This window comes from Botryllus schlosseri, chromosome 3, assembly GCF_051294905.1.
Source record: "Botryllus schlosseri isolate E-star chromosome 3, Bs_hap1, whole genome shotgun sequence".
Classification (NCBI taxonomy): Eukaryota; Metazoa; Chordata; class Ascidiacea; order Stolidobranchia; family Styelidae; genus Botryllus; species Botryllus schlosseri.
Window position 1 is genome coordinate 21,767,084 of NC_137238.1, and position 21,391 is coordinate 21,788,474.

Below are 21,391 nucleotides of genomic sequence, written 5' to 3' on the forward strand. Positions count from 1 at the left end.
TTGTGTGATTAGTAAACGTTAATAAAAAATATGGTGGGCCTTAAAATGCTATATTGTGTAGCTTTATTTCTGGAAATTGAAGTTATTACTACACTAGTTTTTATACTTCAACATGTACGTTATCCAGACAAAAGAACTGATATAAATTAGAAATTAAAATATATGGTACTGGGAATTGAAAGTGAAATATAAATCTAAAAACGTAACATGTATTTATTGTCTTTAGTCCGGAAAGTTTCGAAGGTTGGTATGCTAAAACAGCTCTAAAACTAAAAAAAAGTCAGAGTCCACTTTTCCAGATTAGGCCACGCCATGGACAGCTTGATTACAATATAAGCAAATGCTAGATTGCGAAACATCAATTTCAAATGTTATGAACCATATATACTGTGATGAAATACTTGATATGGGGAAGGGCGACAATGCGGTGTGAACGGAACCACGCCAACCCGCTACTAAATTATATTCACCGATCCTGGTTACTCCGTATTCACTGCGCGCGAAGCGCGACGAAAATTCTGGGCTTAATTCCACTTTTATGAAAATTAAATGTCGATACTCCATGAAAACAGCCCCGAAATTTCTCAGGCCATCTTCCTGATTGGATGACTAAACTACTTCTACTTGACAAACTGAAAATAGCGAAAAGTAAGTAAGTAGATCACAAAATATTATGAAGTAGAAGTAGAAGTAGTGAAATTCAGATCTACTTGAGTAAGTACCAGAAGTAGAGGAAAACTACTTGAGTACTTCGAAAAAGTAGAAGTACTTCGTTAGTGACCACCTCTGTTCGCGACCAACTTTTCATTTAAGTTTGATTGCGCGACCCACTAGACCCCGTGTCAACACTGCTCGGGGGCGCCAGTTTTTATATTGTCAGTGCGTTACAGTTATCTGGTCGCGCAAACATTTTCCATAATTCATGATGGAATTCAGCTAATGATATTGTTATATTACTATAAAAATTTTGTCCTCTCTCAACCCACGTGATCATATTTACCAGTCGAGCTGAGGGAGGTAGTGTATTTGTATATTTCAGGCGGATAATTCATTACCAATTTATTAATAATTACATCTTCGGGCGGCCACGTCATTATTAAATATTTGTTACATGTTTTCATTTCGTGACCAAGCGTCTGTTGTATAGTCAAAAGATAATGGAATTGTCTAAAAGTACCAGACTAAAATAATGGAAGAAACTGACGAAAATGTCAAATTGGCATTTCATCCCACACCGAATGATTTTTTCTGCGGGTAGCATTTCTCCTGTGGGGTTCAGATTGCCAGAACTGCAATATTTAGGTCGCGGAAATTATTTGCTGAATATAACGATAAATCGGACGGGATTGCCACATTTCCCTATCAATGTTCGCAGAGCCATTGAAGGAAATAATGAAAATCAATTCTCAGGCATGTACAATAACGCACTGTCCAATTTCCCACTACAATCAAATTGACTGTCACGAAATTCCGGCTGACGAATTATTGTGAGCACGGAAACAGGGTTCGTGGCGCTTATGAACGTAAAAAGTAATTTAGAGGAGTACTTATATTTGTTCGTTAATCTTGAGAAGATACGGTGTTTGGAATATTTGGCAAATTGGATAGGAAACTGTAACATAAAGAAATGCTTCACTACCCACCAGAAACAGCTTCACGACCCACCCGTTGGAAAGCACTGGCGCTACATCTTAGACCTCGGATAGACATCCTCAATAGTTTATTTTTATTCTGGTTTGACGGCTATTTTTTATCACTGCTTGTGCAATAACTAAGCATACACGACAATCGTACAAATCATCGAAAGGGGGCGTTTATAAGATAGGGGAGATGTGGTACCGATGGATCAAAAATTGCAAAATGATCTCAGGCACTCAAATCTTCAGACGAGAATAGCAGATCTTTTGCTGTCTTAACACTTCGACACAAGCTCTACCTATCGCGGACATTTATAAGAATATCCACCTTTTAAAAAATATTTATAAACGTTTAAAAGTTGTTCCTTGAACGTGTCATCGGTCCCCACCCGGTGGGTCCAAAGGCACACGACCATGGGACCTATGAGACATACGCTCAAAAACTTGAATTAATTTACTTGTTTTGTTGTGTAGGCCACTATAGGCTAAGCTACAGCAAGTCAATGAAGAATGTTTCGTTGCGACCTTCAAGAATGAAATAGATTATATCAACTCAAATGTTGGCATAAAAGCCTGTTTTGATTTACGCCTAAACTTACAAAATCAATGCCACATACATATTGATTCAAAAAATTGGTGCCATTATATACCCTGATACAAGCCCTATACTTCACATCAAAAATTATTGCGGGTTTGTTAGTCTGAAAGATGATATGATTCTGTCAGCATGTAATAGTAGACAAATTCACGGAGTGTAATCATGGAATTATCATGGAGAACTTTTCGTAAGCTGTAGGAATTGTATATGGATGATTTGAGTGAGGAGATCTGGAAATTATGACTGCCTGATAAGCTCCTTAATCTTCTATAAATTGGTATAAGGTGGAGATCCCGCTGTAATCCAGCGCATTGAAAAGCCCAGACGAAGAGAGAGCCGAACTCGTGAAAGGAGGCAGCAAATGAGCCGAAAAAAGACTGAAGTTCATGAAGACATGCCATTATGCGATTATGAAATTTACTGTGTGGGCGCAAATAACCACGAGTTGCAAGCGCCAATTATATGCGTTAATAAAAACAACAACAACAACAACTACAAGGTTGGATACCTTTACTGCATTAGCAAAGAGTACATTGCTTCAAATGGCTCAATTTTCGATGTGGCATGGAGCTGATTGCAATTGCAGTATAGACTTAAAGCTTTAGAAGTACTAACTCTTCTCTGTAACGTACAAATCGGATTTTTAGCTGAACGCAATTCAGTAACTGGTCACGGAAACGCTGAGACCCCTACTGCAGTCAGTGAAGGTGGCAGGTAATGCTACCCAACATTCGGCTATATTTGTTGCTGTGTATATAGTCCCAATTTCATGTTTCAGAACTCTCTCATTAACAGTCATAATCTTCTATGACTTCAAACTATCCATTGGGATTGCTAGCACTCTGGTTGCATTTTGTGATATGACATAAAGGGGGCACGATAATTTTCACTATCATAAAAGGGGACGTGTCAAAAAAGTTTGGAAACAACAGTTATAGAACTTGGTTGATGTCCTTGTGTCTATTCTGTAATTCTAATCGCATCACCTTCGTACACTAAGGTCATTCAATAGACAACCATCGTTGATTTTTGTTATCCTTTGTCCAGAACACTGACTCTTAATCTGAAATATGTTCCTCACATTCCTACACTCATTTCAGGTGAAATATTGTCATTTTAAGTAGCCAATCGTAGACAACCTAGATTGGTGGTTCTCAAATTGGACGCCGGTTGGTGCCTGTGGATGTTGGCGACCTCGAAGGGGACACTATTTACAAATTAGGCGATTGAGGGGCGCTGAGAGAAGAAGCGGGCGATGCGGGTAAACATGGGCGCTAAGGAATAGAGAAAACTTTTGGGAACATCCTTCAACAAATAGGTCAATTTGTGCATTAAAGTCACATTAACGAATGTGTGGCGATGTCTTCCGCGATCCTTTTATTGGCGCTTTTAATCGTAAAGTGTCACCTATGCTCTCTGCCGACATTTATTGTTATGCAACATGGAGTTTTTTAACGAATCGAGCAATCAAGCAAGCAAGCAACGAGAAGAGTAAGTATCCAGCGAGTTGATTGAGCGCAAATTATGAACACATTTACACGCATATATGACGAGACCGGTGAAGTCTAAAGCGGATACAGCACCAACAAAATGCATAAAATTGCAATACGAATTGTCTTACGCGATTTTTTTCACTGATTGTGTCTGTCCTAGGATTCGCTCAAAGTTGTGACTCAGACAAAAGATACCTACAGCACGGATCAGATCTGGGGGTCTCAAACTAGGGTGTACGACGTACGTATCCCCAGGGTAACGCGAGAAAAAAAGTTTGACAAACACTGATCTAGATTCTAGATCAGAGGTCTCAAACACGCGGCCCGAACATTTTGGATTTCAAGTATTCTACAGTATATTCAACTGCCACATATCTTCTTTTTTTTTAGATTTGAAAACTTGAATTTCACTCTGAAACCACTCAAAAAACTTGAAATCTCAACAAATTTCACTATCACATCGCTTCAAAAGCTGCCATGCGGTAGCAGATTGGCTAATACGTCACATTTTCAGTTCATGATGATAAGACATGACTAGGGCAAGTTTTTGTTGCACTAAAAACCTGAGAAAGTTGCATTTATTTTTTTTAATTTTAACTAAAGTTGCAGAAGTTGCATTTATGCAATTTTATGAAATCATGAGGGTATGAGATATACTCGAAAGGTTCCAGCAGTTTAAAATTTGCATGGTGTCTGCTTGTTTCGTTTCTTCCTTTGCTATTCAATCGATCATGCTTACATTTTTATTTACATAGGGTTCGCACAATTTACCAGTTAGTTCAGGGAGTTTCATGACTAACGGAATAGTGGGTATGCCGCATACCCGAAAAATGCTAGGTAAACACGGCATACCCAGTATATCTGCGTCCGGTGCCTATGGTGGGCCGCATTGTCACTTCAAATCCATTAATTTAGTCTTTATTATAGTTTTATAGCATATTTTGCACAATGCTTGATAAAAGTTGCAGAAAAAAGTTGCATGAAAAATAAGACAAAAGTTGCAAAAAGTTGCAACATAAAACTCCTCCAAACAGATTAAAACACCATACTACACACATTATGAGTATTTACGATGCTTCCAGAAGCTGTGAAAAAAGTTGCAAAAACTTGCCCTAGACATGACCCGTTGATGATTCGTGACTGAAAATTGTGATTTGCTTTGGTACGACCTTTCGTAAAATTACTCATATGCGGACTGACTGGGCGACTAAATAAAAATGACCTGAGATGAGGCAGGTCAAACGTTGATATCAGAAAAGGACCCGTGACTCGGAACGCCTTGACTTGGTTCCACGGACGTAACAAACTATCAATCTGTCATTGGTAATAGTAATACACCAAACGGTCGTAGCTTGTGTTGCGTAACGTATAGCTATCTAATCAGGTCAGTATGGAGACCATTGGCATTCTGTTGCCCCCGTGATGAATAGTTAGCTACATTCTGGGTGTTCTCTGGTCTCTTTATCCGTGTTATTATGGTAGTGGTAGGCTTCACAGCTGTAACACCAGTGGATTCTTCGACGATTGGACATTTTTATTCAAGGGGTTCTTAACCGTGGACTCCTTCGAGGTACGTAGCAACACATCCGAGAGTATGAGAATCATTGTGGAATTGGGCCTTAATATTGTTGAATCTTGTCCGACATGACATGAATAATAGCCTACTTGTCAGGACTATATCAAAAGCCCGGATTCGGCTACTGCTGAAATGCTCTGATATCACATCAATCTTTAGTAAATTCTGAAATATTTTACATATAATTGTGGCTCGTCAAATGTCCGCTACGTGCAATATTATAACGTGACAGCTTTTGCGATGTCATTAGGTATTTGTCCTCTCGCATGGTGTCTATTATCTCAATGTTATAACAAATTATGCCCAGAATAAAATCAGTTTTATTCAAATATTCAAAAATTTGAATTTTTTCGTGTAAATCGTGAATAGTACATTAGTGAATTACATTTCCACAATGTTTGTGGAATACCTGTCTGTAAGGTTCCGTCGAATAAGGCATACTTGTAAATTATACATTGAATATGAATACCCCTATATCATTGGTGCTGTGGCCCCGCAGAGTCATCAAAAACTAGGAAATTGCCTCGCGAGCACATTTGAGTTTGGGGCCTCTGTTCTAGATCAAGACTGCCCTAACTTGTTCTTCGATGGGTCTCATTTGCCTAATCAGATGTCATTTCGGGCTGCACAGACACCAAGACGGCCAGCAACTCATTTATTTTATTTGTAACGAGTACTCAAGTACGTTGACGATGGAGCGCAGCAACTTAATCTTTGGAGTTGGTCTAGAACAGTGGTTCCCAACCGGTGGCGAATTCCCACTGGTGGGGAATTTAATGGTTTCTGGTGGGGAATGGACGCATTCGTTAAACATTATATACAGCAGAGGTCTCAAACACGCGGCCCGCGAGAGCATTTTGTGCGGCCCGCGACGACGTTTTGGAATTTCAAGTATTCAGCAATATATGCACGAGCCATTTATCTTTTTAAATATAAGAACTTGAAGTTCACGCTAAAATTACTATAAAAACCACTGACATCTGAACAAACTTCACCATAAATCACTTTTAAAAGCTATCATGCGGTTGAAGATCAGCTATTAAGTCACATTTCTAGTTTATGATGATAAAACACGACCCGCTGATGATTCGTTACTGAAAATTGTGATTCGATTTGGTGCGACCTTCTCGTAAAATTCTTGATTTCGGATTGACTGGGTGATTAAATAGAAATGACTCGAATTGAGTCGGGTCAAACGTTAAAATCAGAGTCGGAATTGCGACTCGGAACGGCGACTTGGTAATACTACGGAAGCAACAATTAATGAAAATGCCATGGAGAATAGTAATATATCAAATGGTCGTATCTTGCGTTGCATTGAGTAGGCCAATATAGCTATCTAATCAGATCAGTATGGCAACCATTGGTATTCTGTGACCCCCGTGACCCCCCAACATATGGTTACATGCTGGGTGTTGTTTGTTCTCTTTATCCATGTTGTTATCGGTGGCAAGTGAGGTGTAGTAGTACCTTCTACAGCTGTAACACCAATGAATTCTTCACCGATTGGACATTTCTATTCCAAGGGTTCTTAACCAGGGTCTGTACTCTGTATACCCCATCGGGGTACGAAGCGCCGTATCAGGGTGTACGAGTTGCATTGTGGAATTAAGCCTATATGCTGTGGAATATTTTTGGCCAATTTATTTAACTGGAAAATAGTCTAATATAGGTACCACCAGAAATTGTGCTGAAAATAGACGGGGGCTACGAGAAATCTTATTGGAAGCACAAGCGGTACGATCGCTATAAAGGTTAAGAAGCAATGCTATTACTATGGCTCAATATTGATTTTATTTAAGTTGTTATTGATATGTTCCAATAAATCGAAGGCAAAATGTAACGCTGATTTAATTTGACTTGGGAAATGACAGTAACAATGGCCGATAGGCCTACTCATCACGACTATATCAAAACCAGGATTAGGCTACACAGCTAAAATGCTCTGATATCAGATCAATCTTCAGTGGATTTTAAAATATTCTACATAAAATTGTGGCACGTCAAAGGTCCACTAGCTGCAATATTATAACCCGACAGTTTTACGATGTATCCTCTTGCATGATGCCCGGCACAAAAACAATTTTATTAAAATATTTCAAAATGTGATTTTTATTCCGTGTCAAGGGTGAATAGTAGAATAGCAAATTACATTTTCACGATGTTTGTGGAATGCCTGTCTGCAAGGTCCCGTCAAATAAGGCCTACTTGGAAATTATACATTGAATATCCCTATTATTGATGCTGCGGGCCGCGGCGTCATCAAAACTAGGAAATTGGCCCGCGAGCACATTTGAGTTAGAGACCTCTGATATACAGGATAGTTTAAATATTTACCGAGACACATGCGCGATAACCGTTACCAGTTGACTGCTCTGGAATGTATGTATCGAAAATTATATTACGTGTTGTTTAAAGAAAAATCATTTCAACTCTGGATAACCAATGATGGCGTCACAAACACATTCACCACCACCAGTATGACGTGAAATAACGCTTTCGTTACATTTTGAGGGTTACCGGTATCCGTTCACAATAGGTTTTATGATGCACTTATAGGCGATTGTCTTGCCTGCTTGTGTGCTTGCTTGTCTTGTATACTCAAACAAGCAAATTGCTGCTCCGTAATGACAAAAGTTTTGATTGGTGGGGGTTGAAAACTCGGAATAAATCTGAATTGGGGAATGACGACAAAGCGATTTGGAACCACTGTTCCGGGGGGCCATGAAAATCGAATGAAAATCTTAGGGTCGAACCCCAAAAGTCGAGTAAGTAAATCTGCAAGTGTAATTAAGCAATTGGTTTGTTGCGTTTCAACCGAACAATACAATAACACTTCAATAAGGCGAAGCCTCGCATTTGTGAACTGGTAATTGAAAGGCAACAGCAGACATCACACCGATTTGCAATAAATATTCATCAAAATATTTTCGTTGTGTGAAAACTATGTTTTAGTAGTTTTCATAGTTTCGTTATAAACACTCTGTCGGTGCACAGTTCATTTTGTGCAGCAGAAATCTATGATGCAGTATGTTAATTGATTTTGTGCAGCAGTAATGTATCCGATGTGTAGTTAGATGTGTATTGTGGTCGATTATTGTTTTTACGAGTCAGCGAATATTTGGTGTTCCCGAAGACTTGCAGATTAGCGTAAGTGTTTCCCAGGTTGTGATGGTTTAAAACAAAGGTTCTCGACTCTTCTTTGGGCCGGGGCCCACTTCCCGGTTTGAATATGTTCTGTGGCCCAGCTCTTATCCTGTTTAATGTGTGGTAATTGTTGTCACCACCGATTTCTCTTAAATAAGAGCAAATTTTTCTCACTAATGATATCTAAATTTAAAAGCTCTAAGAACATAAAATTGCGCGAAGCGCAACGAAAATTTTCAAGTTGAATAAATCTACTCCAACAAACAGCCAACGAAAAATTTTGGACCCCTTCGAGCACCCCCCAAATTTGGGGATACGAGGTGCGACAGTTATGGCCCTGGAAGATCGTATAACTCACGTCGCGAAACCCAACGATCCAATCCACTGTGTGATTGGGGTTTTAGTTCCGCTATGGTGGGGAATAATATAACCATTCTGGGCCCGCTTCAAACAATTCTTTGGTGAATCGGATACCATAGGGAGAAGTGGAAAGAGATTTTTTTGATATGTTAGCTGTACAATGTAGCCTGCATTTGTACATAGTAGCATATGTAGGGTTGCATTTAAAACAAACATGTTCAAAACAAGGCCTTTAGTTAAAAAATGCTTTTAGTGTTTGTTTGTTTTCATTTGTTTTTTAAAGCCATGACGTAACGAATTGCCAAGTGTGACGTCATAGTGGATTGACATTGACAATTGAAAATATAGGGTCAATATTACGGATGGTGTGAACGTGAGGTTCACGTTCGGGTCCTGTGTGTGAACCTCAGACATTTAAAGGTTCACTTTCACAGACGAACCTTGATAGGTTCTGCACTGTGAACCTTTTTCATATATTACAATTTTCATTTTATTATAAGATCTTTGGTAGAAATGAATTGCATTTTAACTGCAGGCCCGTCTATGCATGGCGCTGGCAGCATAAAAAAAAATCAGCACTAACCGAGCATGCACCTTAATAATCTCAAAAATTTTACTGGCTTTGTTACAAAAGTTTGCTCGAAATATCCAGCTTTCCGTTTGTGAATATTTAGAGACTCTGCTGTGAGCTTGCCACGCAATCATACAACATCAGGTATAAAATACACTACATTTATGTAGTCATCGAATGATGTTTATTCAAACAATCAATGAAATTGATATTGTTGTCTGATGTAAAAAATCTAGCAGGCGTACGGAGACAATCTTGATTGCATATGTTTATCGTATCATAAAAACCGATACCGTTAGATTGGGGTGTTGGCTACTGCTGTATAACTTATTAATGGGGGTAATATCGGTAGCAAGTATAGAAACCCGTCTTACACTCTGCTCAATATCAACGCAGCAATACTCAGGTGCCGAATTCATTGTCCGGTCTGGCCTATAGACGGCTGAGGCGTAAGCTGATATTCCCCTGCTAGTCCTCGTCGAAATTGTTGGCAAAGCGACGGAAGATATTGATTTTATGAGATGGTTGTATCATTTGATTGCTCCAGTTGATACATTTGACGACGTGTAAAGCGTCAATATGTACTTCGATATGGAACATAGTTAAAATCAACGAAGAGCAATAGCGACTTTGCCTTTAATTACTGTTGCAGACGGATCGACAATAACAAAGTCGTCAAAGGGCGTGACAGTCACGTGATTTTCCGAGTGTCCACACCCCCTTTGAGTACACGCTGGTTTACCACTAAAACATTCAATGACCAGGTTTCTCATTTTAATATTAAATCATCAACAAACGATGCACTTACAAAATCCTTGCCGTTAGCGAACTCCTTGTACCAGTGGAAGCACATAATCAGCAAGCCGCTGCGGTCGGGATCACTCAAGCATAACTGATTAACCAATTCAGAGATTTGATTTCGTGATTACTAGTCTGCTTGCCGTTCTACGCGGTAGCCTCGTGCACAACACATCTGACCGACTGATCCCCCGACATTATCTTGGAATCACGTGTACGAAAATGCACATTACACATGGATGAAAAATTTCCTAGTGAGCAGAGATATTAGTTTAGAGTTGTGAATCTTACTTCTAGAGCTAAGTGCTGTTCTGAGACCTGAGTTATCTCCTGTTCTGTTCGTCTTCCTATTCCGTACTCCTTATTCTATTCCCACAATCTCGTGATGTTGTAATTTATAAGTTATAGAAAAAAAGGCTTATTACAGAGGTCTCAAACTCAAATGTGCTCGCGGGCCAATTTCCTACTTTTTGATGGCGCCGTGGGTCGCAGCCCCAACAATTGGGGTATTCAATGTATTTCCATTTTCGATTTTCTGATGATTTGACTCGACTCGACTCAATTTGTGGATTGACTCGAGTCATTGCGCATGACTCGAGCCAGGTCATATGACTCGGGACCCAGACGGCCAAGTCCGACATTTCATTGCAATTCCGAAAAATAGTAATGTAACCACCCTATTGGCATTCCTTCTATTAGTACTGGTACTCGAAATGAGTCCTGAAAATGCTTAAAGTGGGGAAATTAGTATATTTTAAATGCGAATCATTTGATATCACGAAATAGAGTTATAAAAAGTGGGGTTAAGAACACTTTAACAGAAAACTGAGCAGTCAACACAATGACTTGGATTCGGACTCGAGTCATAATACCATGAATCGGACTCGACCCTCGATTACTTGGACTCGGACTTGACTCAATGATGAATTGAAAATGACTCGGACTTGACTCGAGTCAAAACTATAAAAGTGAGATTTACTTGTGACTCGAAGCCTTTTGACTTGGTTACAACCCTGCCGTGAAGAAATCTATTGCAGACCGTTGCAAGTAGCAATCACCAGAGCTCAAGCGTAGAAATGGCAATCAACAATTCGTCAAGACTTGTGGTGTGATATAGCATTGCACCTCTTTCATGTGGTAGTGGTATTGTTTATATACGCATCATCATTCATCATTCTTGTAATAACGGTTCTTGATGACCCTGCGATCATTACTTGCAATGAGATGTCAATAGTTAAAGAGCATCAATGGTTAAAGATCAACAGGCTGCTGTATAATATTTGAAACAGATGTTCTATCCATGCTTACATCCAAGCCGTTGAAGAGAAGGTCATGGACAATTCCAGGAGGAGTACCGAAACATTTTTCAATAACATCAGTTACTTGCGAGGCCATAATTTCAATAGATATACACTTATACACTATAAATGAGTAAGCCGTGCACGTGATGAAATTATAATATTAATAATGATAACAACACTAAGATCCACCTTGTTTATGACAGAGTTCTGAATTACTATTTTCCGACTATAGTAGGCTGTTACAGCCATAACTAGGGACGGCACAACTCTTTGCAAGTATTACCAATATTCGATAGCCGTAAATAGGTACCAATATAGTGCTGCAAAACATATATATGGCAGGTCAAATGCTACATCCGATCGCACCAATCAATCGAAACTTTCTGAATATCAAGGTTTCGTCATAGTGATCTATACTTCACTCAAACAAATACTGCACATTTTACAGCACTGTAAGAAATGACACTGGCGACGATGTTCAACTTAATCACGATATACTGTCTACCACATTAAAAGTAAATTAGACTAGCTACGATAATATTAACTACGGCAATTTAAAGTCATCACGGTAATATTTTTTTCTATGCATCAGTAAGTCGTGAAATCAATTTTAACGCAAAAACCGCATCCCTATGAGGTAAAATAAGAAAGTTATGAAGTCTTATAAAGTCATGTTTTGCTGGTTAGGTCATAAATCAGCTATTTAAGTTGTATGGGCATAATTTTGAGTTATAGAGTCATATCGTTGTATACTTTAAATAAAAAGTACCAAGTGAAACGGTGAAACAATTAAATAATAAGAAACTAATTTAGTTATTCGTTGGGGTAGATGGTAGAATACTGCTCAATATTATGCCGAGAGACTTCCACAAGCGAAAGAAATAGTCAATGCATAGGAAGGAGGAGGCGTTATTGTAAAGAGCGTCTGAAATTCAGTCAACGATCCAAAGTTGACTGTAGTCGGTTAACAGAACTATGCCTCCATTGTAGCAATATTTCAAACTTACTACTCAAAATGGAAAGTTGTACGATGTACGTACATCAGGAGAGAGACCCATGCTGGTCTAAATATTCATGTTTTCGGAAAAGATCCGCTTGTGCTCAAAATTCACATTAAGCGATTGGAAAAAGGTGATGTGAAACAAATTATGGAGCTACAAAGACAAGTCATTTCACCAGCGCTTCATGAAAAACTGCAGAAGTGTCAACCCACATCAGCGTCTGTGGAGCGCTCATTTTCCTACCTAAAGTTATTTTACATTCAAATCGTAACTTCAAAGACTCTAACATTCCACACTACATGAAAGTGTACTACAACAGTGGTTTAAAATAAAAATGGATGTGTGTTACTGTTTTACTGCGAATGTTTCACTCTCAAGTTCCGTGAGTGACGTTGTTCCATGTAAAAATACACGAATTTCACATAAACACATATTTTCCAAAAAATGAAGTCATATTATTGATTTTAAGGTCATTTAAAAATGGCCCTAATAATAGCACTTACTTAACCCGCTCTGCTGTTACGCTAGTAGCCGGAGCATTGGAGCAAACAATCGAAACATCCTGGGTTCCTGACTCGATGATTTAACATTCTACCGTGACAGGTAGATTGACAGGCCACGTAGTTACCCTTCTATCGCATTCAGTTTTCCATGGTTTATGAATAGTAGTTATTTAACACATATTGTTTTCGTCAGGATCTAACTCCGAGGACTAGCCTATAAACAATGGCCAATTTGATAATTGAATTTTTGGTGTGGATTTCAGACGATTTTATATGGTTGACAATAATTTTTATTGTACTGCACAGTGAATGTCCATATTCAAGCACCAAACATCAGTATGCACTATTGACACTGGGAAATTTGTCTTACTATAAAATGTTCCTTTGCATGCTAACAGTTGGTTGGCTGTGTCTCCGTCATATCTGACCACATTGTGTTTTTCCTTGTGTATTTAACCGCGTGCGTCTGTTCATGTTCCTTATAATATTTTGGCATGAAATGGAAAATATTATTCAAGGCAGAGAATTGGCTGTTGCAGCTTTATAGTGTGTGATTCAACAAACTTTGAATGAAAAAGAGAGTTACCACTTGAATATATGGAAAATTGATTGCTATAATAGTATTCGGCACATTCAGGGAGATTTTGGAGTCGCTTTCGGTCGGACTCGAACCCGCAACCCATTGGTGTTGCAGCCGCGGATTATACCACTGCGCAATCTCGCCGTCAGTTTTTGGAGTTGTTGATGGCTGAATTGCAAACTTCAATTTTGATTATAGTCGCGAATGGTATGTAGAAACAGTGATGATGGCGAAGAGGTGTCATCATTTTGCTATTTTCAAATTTGGCTTGGAACATCTTGACGAATTCTTTGTTACAAATGCTGAGATGTGTTGCGCATCCCACATACGTAGTGTAACTGTAACATCACCAGCTCACCAACTATAGTAATAATACTGATTAATCATAGGTACCACATCCTTTGACGATACAGCCAGCGAATATTTTGTAGTGTTGTAGTGAATAAATCATTTGCTCCCACTTGTGGAAAACAATGAATCATGAAGTACTTGATTAGCACTTCATTTTGAACCTATCACAAATTAAAAGTGGGCAATTCCGGTCAAAAAGGCTTTTCTTCGTGAAAATCTCGAAGTTTACATTTTTGGTCTAATTGAAATTAAATGATCCAACTGATGTTCCTAACATATTTTCAATACTAGCGATACTACCGATGACCATCCTTAATGAGCACAATACTTTGGACTCCGGATCTTGCTGTTCTATTGCGAAGCTATGATGGAAAGGAGTAATCTCATTTTACTGCGTAGTGTTTTTTCAACTATGTTGAAACATCATTAGACAGTGCAGACACCTTGTAAACGTATTAAAGACGATGTCTCTGTAACTATTTATCACCCGACGACGCGGAAGTATCTGGTAACCGCCGCATCGTTAAGACCGATTGAATAAATATAGTACGTACATCAATATTGACCCAGTGTTTGTTTCTCCATTGCGATGCACAACTACAAACTGTTTAAACATTATGTTCTTACCGAATAAATTGCCTACTCTTCCCGATTGATAAAAGGCAATAGTGAATGAAAATTCCAAAAGTTGTTACCAATGATTGAATTAATGATTTCACGCTGAGTCGTAATTTACCTTAAGAATTCTCTATTACCACCTGAAGCAATTTCTATAAGCCTTGAAAATTGTAATTTTCTTGAATTTCCCTGCATTCTGTTAATTTTGAGAACCATCATTGTCCAGTGTCCACTCTGGCCACCTCTGCCTATATCATGTGGGTAGCCTATATGTAACTTTCATAATGTTGACACATCTTGACTGCTTGCATTCATTACCAAACAGTGACAGCAACGAAGTCTCGTTTATAAATGTAAAATTTTATGTGTTTACCTGTCATGTTGTCGAAGATCATCAATCATGGTTTCGTAGCTTTGGGGGTCTCTACAGCTGTTGTTAGTGATAGGTATTTAAGGCGGATGATCTCAATAAAGTATAGTTGCCATTTGTACCTTCAGGTAGTTGTAGCATTGGAAAATTCGGGTCTAGGAGGTGGACTGCTTCTCGTATAATAATATAATATTAATATGATAATTTATAGAGCACCGAATATAACAATATACCATTACTTTACACCAGGGCGCTGTACACAAGAGGCAACACAATATAAAAGTAAACGATTTGTATAAAAGACGGGGTGCATTGTTGTAAGGCAGAATAAACACTAATGTAGTTCGAACGATCGTGTGAATAAAACGGTCTTGATTTTGTGCTTGAAAACATACAGTGAGTCAGCTTATCTGATAGAAACTGGAAGATTGATCGATAGTATGGCTGCCGACGGAGAAAAGGTTCTCGCGCCCGTAGGTCGATGTTTTGACTCTTGGAACTGACAATAGTTTCTGCTACTGTGAACGACACGCTTTTCTGGGATAGTAGATTGTCACTAGCTCACGAAGATAGTTTCCAAACTATGCTTTGTATAGTGATGACTGTGAAATAGGAGTCTTATGATAATGAACTGAAATTTTCTTCTTGGTACTATGAAATACTTTGAGGTAGTTGGTATGAAATTGCAAAAAAATGCCACATAGTGTGCCGATTTACCTTGTGAGAATAAACAATGAGGATTATAAGCTATTTTGAATCATGACTTTTGTATGCCTTAGTTGAATCACCGTGAATAAGTGAGTATATAATACACCCCGTCCATTTGTTGAATGCTATGTTATTTTATGTGCCTGATAAGACTTTTTTGTTGATCAGGTCAGCGTTGTTTTAATGTTTACGCGAACGCAATTAAATGATATGCAACTTTCACTTTTGTCCATCTTTTTCCCGATGACTATGGCCGTGAACAAGTCTGAGACCCCGCTGTAGGGTAGGCTATATCAGTGGTTCTCAACCTTTTTCATCTCGCGGACCGGAAAAATTTTAAAAAATGTCTGGCGGACCGGTGAATTTTCAAAATTGAAATGAAGCCAAAATGTAAAGCATGCAACCGTTTTTTGCAATCATATGGTGCTAGAGAGTGACATTTAGAGGGTTTTGATCGAAATTAATTATCTTCATGATGGCATCCATGTGATTTCATGGTAGTCAGTCTGCTGGGTCGAGGTCCAATCGCCTCGTCCAAATAAACGTGATACCGCCGAGAGTCGTTCACAGTCTTCCGCGCCAAACGCCGTGGGTTTAACAGACCACGTCAACTCGAATAATATTTTTCTCTTTGACAATATCGAGAGAAGAAGCGTTTCGGAGTCGAACCAAGCTCCTTTTCGTGCTACCTTTGCTCATTATCCACTGCGACCGAACGCACAGGCTACTCTGCCAACTACGAATACAATGCGCGCCGGAAGAAAATACCTCACTATATCTGCAATCCGCGCCGAAAAAGCACTTCGTTGGCCCACCCCCCAAAACGTACGTCTTGGGCCCAAAAAGCGCCAATGGCGAGAATTTTCGATCATTCATGACTGAATCGGTTTTCTCGCTGCCGAATTTTCGGCACGCGATCGGAGTCCCATGTTAGCCTAAACTTGACGATGTGTTGGTACGTCGTGGCGCGGTAATGGCTGACGCCGAAATGCCTATTTCTATTAATCATGCGTATTTTTCGGAGAAGGGCACCGAATAAGCTAGACATTAGTGACAATAAATCACGTTAAGCGCGAAAAGAAAGTGGTAAATGTTGGGAAAAGTTTTTTTTTTAAACGCTATCATTTACGTTCATTGGCAAAATAATCTTGGGCTCTTCTCAAGCACTACCCCTCTCCAATTGGGCTGTTTGGGTGCCACAGTTACGGTCCTGCACAGAATGAATGAATCGAAAACGAATTATCGCGCAAACTGTGCTGTTTCGCGATGAGTCAGCTCGTACATATTCTGTACTTGTCGCTCGCATGTCGTCAAATGACACGTCTTGGACTTATTTAGTCAAAGCAGTACAGCAAAAGTAGTAATTATATTTTAAGCGTTAATTCAGCGTAAGACTAGCGTTATCATATAAATTGTGTGCGGGGGAGAAAGTATGATCCTTAATTAAACGCATTTATTGACTAAATTATATCGGTATTACAAAATGCAGCAGGTAATGGGAATTCGGTTCTTTATCCAAACAGTGAACAGGGAGGAACCTATCATGTTCTTGAGGCAATACAAATCTAATTGTGAAAGTTAATATAGCCCAAGACAGTGGTCGGGAACCTTTTTCGACCGAAGAGCCATATTGGCCTAATATTTTCAATTGTAACTCCCGAACCATACAGGCGAATCAACTGTTACGTCACAATTGAACATCTGTGAGGTATTGGTAGCACTAATATATGGTATTAGTAATGTTTGCCATGTTTTTCTGCCCGCATGCGTAGGTGGAGCCAAACATGGTCACTTCATCTGTACATACCCACCGTGTGATACGTCAGTGACGTGGGGTTAGGAGAGGCTAGTGATAGTGAGGCAGCACCTCAGATGTTGTCAGAGATGAGTGAAGGAATATTGTGAACCCTTCAATGGTTATTGGTATCTTCTATCGATGTTTATGAATGACTTGATTCTGAACATTTTTATTCCCAAAATCACGGAATCTTCATATTTATTGTTCGAAAATAAAGCGCGAAAGGAGAGGTAAGACTCAGATGGGGCACAGACGGGCCAAGCCTCGCCTGTGACAGCGCAACTCATCGTAAATAGCTTGGAAATTATAAATAATTATACCTAATCAAATGTAATTGTCGCGTTGATTCTGAAAATCCAAGTATTAATCGACTCATTCGGCATAACGTAACGTTGCGTACTCACATTTTTACGGCGATGCTAAAAAGCTAATAACCAATCTTTTAATTTGAATTTGAAATTTTGAATGTCACCTAAAATACCTTTTACTTCTCGGTGTAGATCAGAAAGACATTGTGTATTTGAAAACTGCTTTGTCGTACAATTCTTCTTTTCTTTTTCGTCAATCAAGGTATCGTGCCATCCAAGATTGCTAGGCGCGGGATGGTTGGTAGATCGAATTCGCAAGGGGTGTTAGTCGCCGGTGCGACAGCAACTTCAATTTGGGGATTTTAAAAAAGAGGGTAGAGCGAGTGCTCAACCCTACTGTCTTGCTGGCCTCTCAAACACATATGTGTACTGCCACGATAATAATTATTCTCGCCGGCATGAAAATTTACCATCAAGTTGCTGCAATATTGATAAATTAGGAGCCATGTCCTATACCCAGAAGAGCCACATATGGATCGCAAGCCATAGGTTCCCGAACACTGGCCTAAGAAGACCACAAATCTTGGGTTCGTTCCACTCTGATTGGTTTGTGTTCGTGCGTGGAAGTTGATAATGTTATCAGAGGTGATCAGTAGTAACGAAGAACTTCTATTTTTTTAAGTAATTGAAGTAGATTTTTGCTGCTCGCACTACTTATTAAGGAGTTTTGGTTTTGGACTACTTCTACTTCTACTTGACAGTTTTCAGTTTTTTAGCCTAAAATAGACGTAGAATACCTACTTACTTACTTACTTGTCAATCACCAATCCTACTTCTACTTGAGTAGAAATTTCGGGGTTAGTTCTACTTCTACTTGAGTAGCGACGGTGACTACTTTGACCACTTCTGAATGTTATAAACCACACGTCTTTTTACCAGCAAATAGATGGTGATAATTTGAATGTCAAGTAATCATAGTATATAATTCACCAACTCACCACAAATTGACCAGTGCTTCGGTAAGGAATTTTTATGAAATCCACATGAAACATAATTAAATCATACGGTGTTTTCAGCAAATTACTGAATGTCTGAGCAACTGAGTGGCCCGTGATATATTTACTTCAATCTCACCAGCGGGAATATCTACGATAATTTGCATGGATGAAGGAGGCAAAAGTTTTCTTCCTGTGGATTCCCATACAGTACATTCATCATCATGTAATGGTAAGTGATGACTTGCTTCGATTAGTTCACATTCTTACTTTCCTTCTGCTGTGTTACATGGTACGATCAAGTATATATGCCCAATAGGCCTTCCTACGTGAACATGTGGCTGTAGTAACATTCAAATACATTGTACATGACTTGACCAGAGTCGCAAGTTCTATAAATGGTTCGGATGAGCTTTCATACTAAATATCATCCAAACATGCCTATGCCTAGGAATTACTTTAGATTCAACACATTAATATTCTTGCATTGTATATGGATTATTCATAGGTCTGTGATATACTTAGCCTACTGCATTTGCAAAAGTTTATATACTACAATAAAATATAGTTATCCATGAATGTGAAAATAATAACGTGTATAGGAGTCAGGAGTGGTTCTCAACCTTTTTCACCTCGCGGGGCAGTAAAATTTTAACAAATGTTCGACGGACCGGTGAACTGTCAAAAACTGTAATGAACCCGAAATGTGAAGTATTCCACCGTTTTCTTGCAAGTAGCCTATATGGCGCTAGAGAGTGACATTTTGAGGGCTTTGAGCGTAGTTAATCATGTTTAAGATGGAATCCATGTGATTTTACAGTAGTGAGTCTGATTAGTCGAGGCAAAATTGCCTTGCCCAGAGCAACGGGCTACCGCCAAAAGTCGTCCACAGTCTTTCGTGCCGAAGACCGCGGATTTCACCGACCATGGTAACTCGAAAAATAATATTTTCTTCGGCAAAATCGAGAGAAGAATCGTTTTGGAGTCTAACCAATAGAGCTGGGCATGGACCAGAGCCGGATTGGATATCCCGCCAGATTTTTTCATTTTTGACCGGAGCCTGTTCGGAGCCGGAACGGTACTTTTCTGATACGGTCGGAGTCGGATAGGGGCCGGATCAATACTTTTCACTAAGAAGAGGACAGCGTTACTCTCTTCCTCCCTTGAATCAATAAGCAAAGTGAAACCATAGTGTCGATGGTGTCGACACAAGCAAATCTCACGGCTCAGTGAAATTGATTCACGTCACAATTTCCATTTGGCTACAGGCAATTTGACGGTCATTTTTGACCGGCTTGCCGAGCATTAAATTTGGTAAAACGGATATCAATCGAAAGCTGACTCTGCACTGATTACGAAAATATAATTCCGCTCGTGGCCCTGGAACTCCCACAATCAGCCTCGAATTTTTCATTGTTACGGACATTGGCATTTGGACGCAACAATGCTGTCTGGCGAAACGAGACAGTAGCTCAAGAGAAAAAGAGCCAGACAGGGCCGAGTTACGCGTCGGTAAATACGCAATCAAAATAAAGAATGTGGACCTGGTGTAAAATGACCGATGTAGTCGAAATACCACGAATATCAAACAAACAAACAAAGGTTCAAAAATATTTATTAATTTATATTCATTCACAAAATAATTTTGGGCCCTTTCAAGCTCGGCCTCGCTCCAATTGGGGGCTTGGGGTGCAGCAATTACGGTCATGAACAAAATGAATGAATTGCAAACGAATGATCGCGCAAACTACGCTGTTTAGCGAGTCAGCTTTTACTTGTCGCTCGCATGTCTTCGAATGACACGGCTTGAACCTCAAGTCAAATCGAGTATGTTATACCTCAAGAAGTTCCGAATCAGTTTAAAATTGGATGTTTTATTGATTTCATCAATGGACAAGCCTCCAACATATCGCATCTTGAAATTAAGTTATACAATGGTAATATACCTGGTGGACCGACGGGAAAGTCGTCGTGGACCGGTGGTTGAAAACCCCTGGTGTAGAGTGCACATATGCTGCCATGATTAAAAATGAAGATATATCTAGGAAATGTAGTAGCTCTACTGAGATTGATATGGATGTGAATTGACACCAGCATTTAGTACTAAGCAAATATGTTCACTATACATTTGATTGATATAAATATGAATGAAAAGAAGAGAAAACTATATCTTCAGACTCTTGAATAACTTTCAACTATTTATTTTATAGTTACAACTTCAGTTTGGGTCACATACCGAGTACTTCAACTTTCGCATATTTTGTGGGAAAATACAGCCACATGTGTTGTATTTTTGCAGCCACTATTGGTGAAGGTCAATATGTCGATCAAACTATCATCAACAGTCCATTTAATGTCGTTACTGGAGACCAAGTTGGTGGTGATAAGATAGTAATCCATATTTATAATGGGTCACCGGTTGAAAAACAACTAGGTAAGTGATATACTCATTTTCCGGTTCATTTTTGTGATGCTTGTCATTTATCCCACTATTACACCATTATATGGGCAATTGGTATGAACATATACATGTATTGAATATTTTAATGTGTGTTTTAGATTTGTGTTAAGCAGGAGTGGGCAATTATTTTTCTCCGCGGGCCAAATAAGGAGCAGAAATATGTTGGCGGGCCGAGTCAGAAATTTTAGAATATCCACCGTATTGATTTTATTTCTAA

General features: G+C 39.1%; 1 protein-coding gene across 1 annotated transcript in view; it reads left to right on the forward strand.

The window, feature by feature from the left end:
• The first annotated feature begins 18,496 nt into the window (after positions 1–18,496).
• The window catches only part of LOC145436082 (non-lysosomal glucosylceramidase-like), a 57,891-nt gene continuing 54,996 nt past the window's right edge, over positions 18,497–21,391 (forward strand). The window contains exons 1-2 of the mRNA XM_080313357.1: positions 18,497–18,945; positions 21,013–21,147. Of these exons, the coding sequence (XP_080169483.1) occupies positions 18,879–18,945; positions 21,013–21,147 (202 nt within the window). The 5' untranslated portion in view covers positions 18,497–18,878. The remainder of the gene's footprint in view (positions 18,946–21,012; positions 21,148–21,391) is intronic.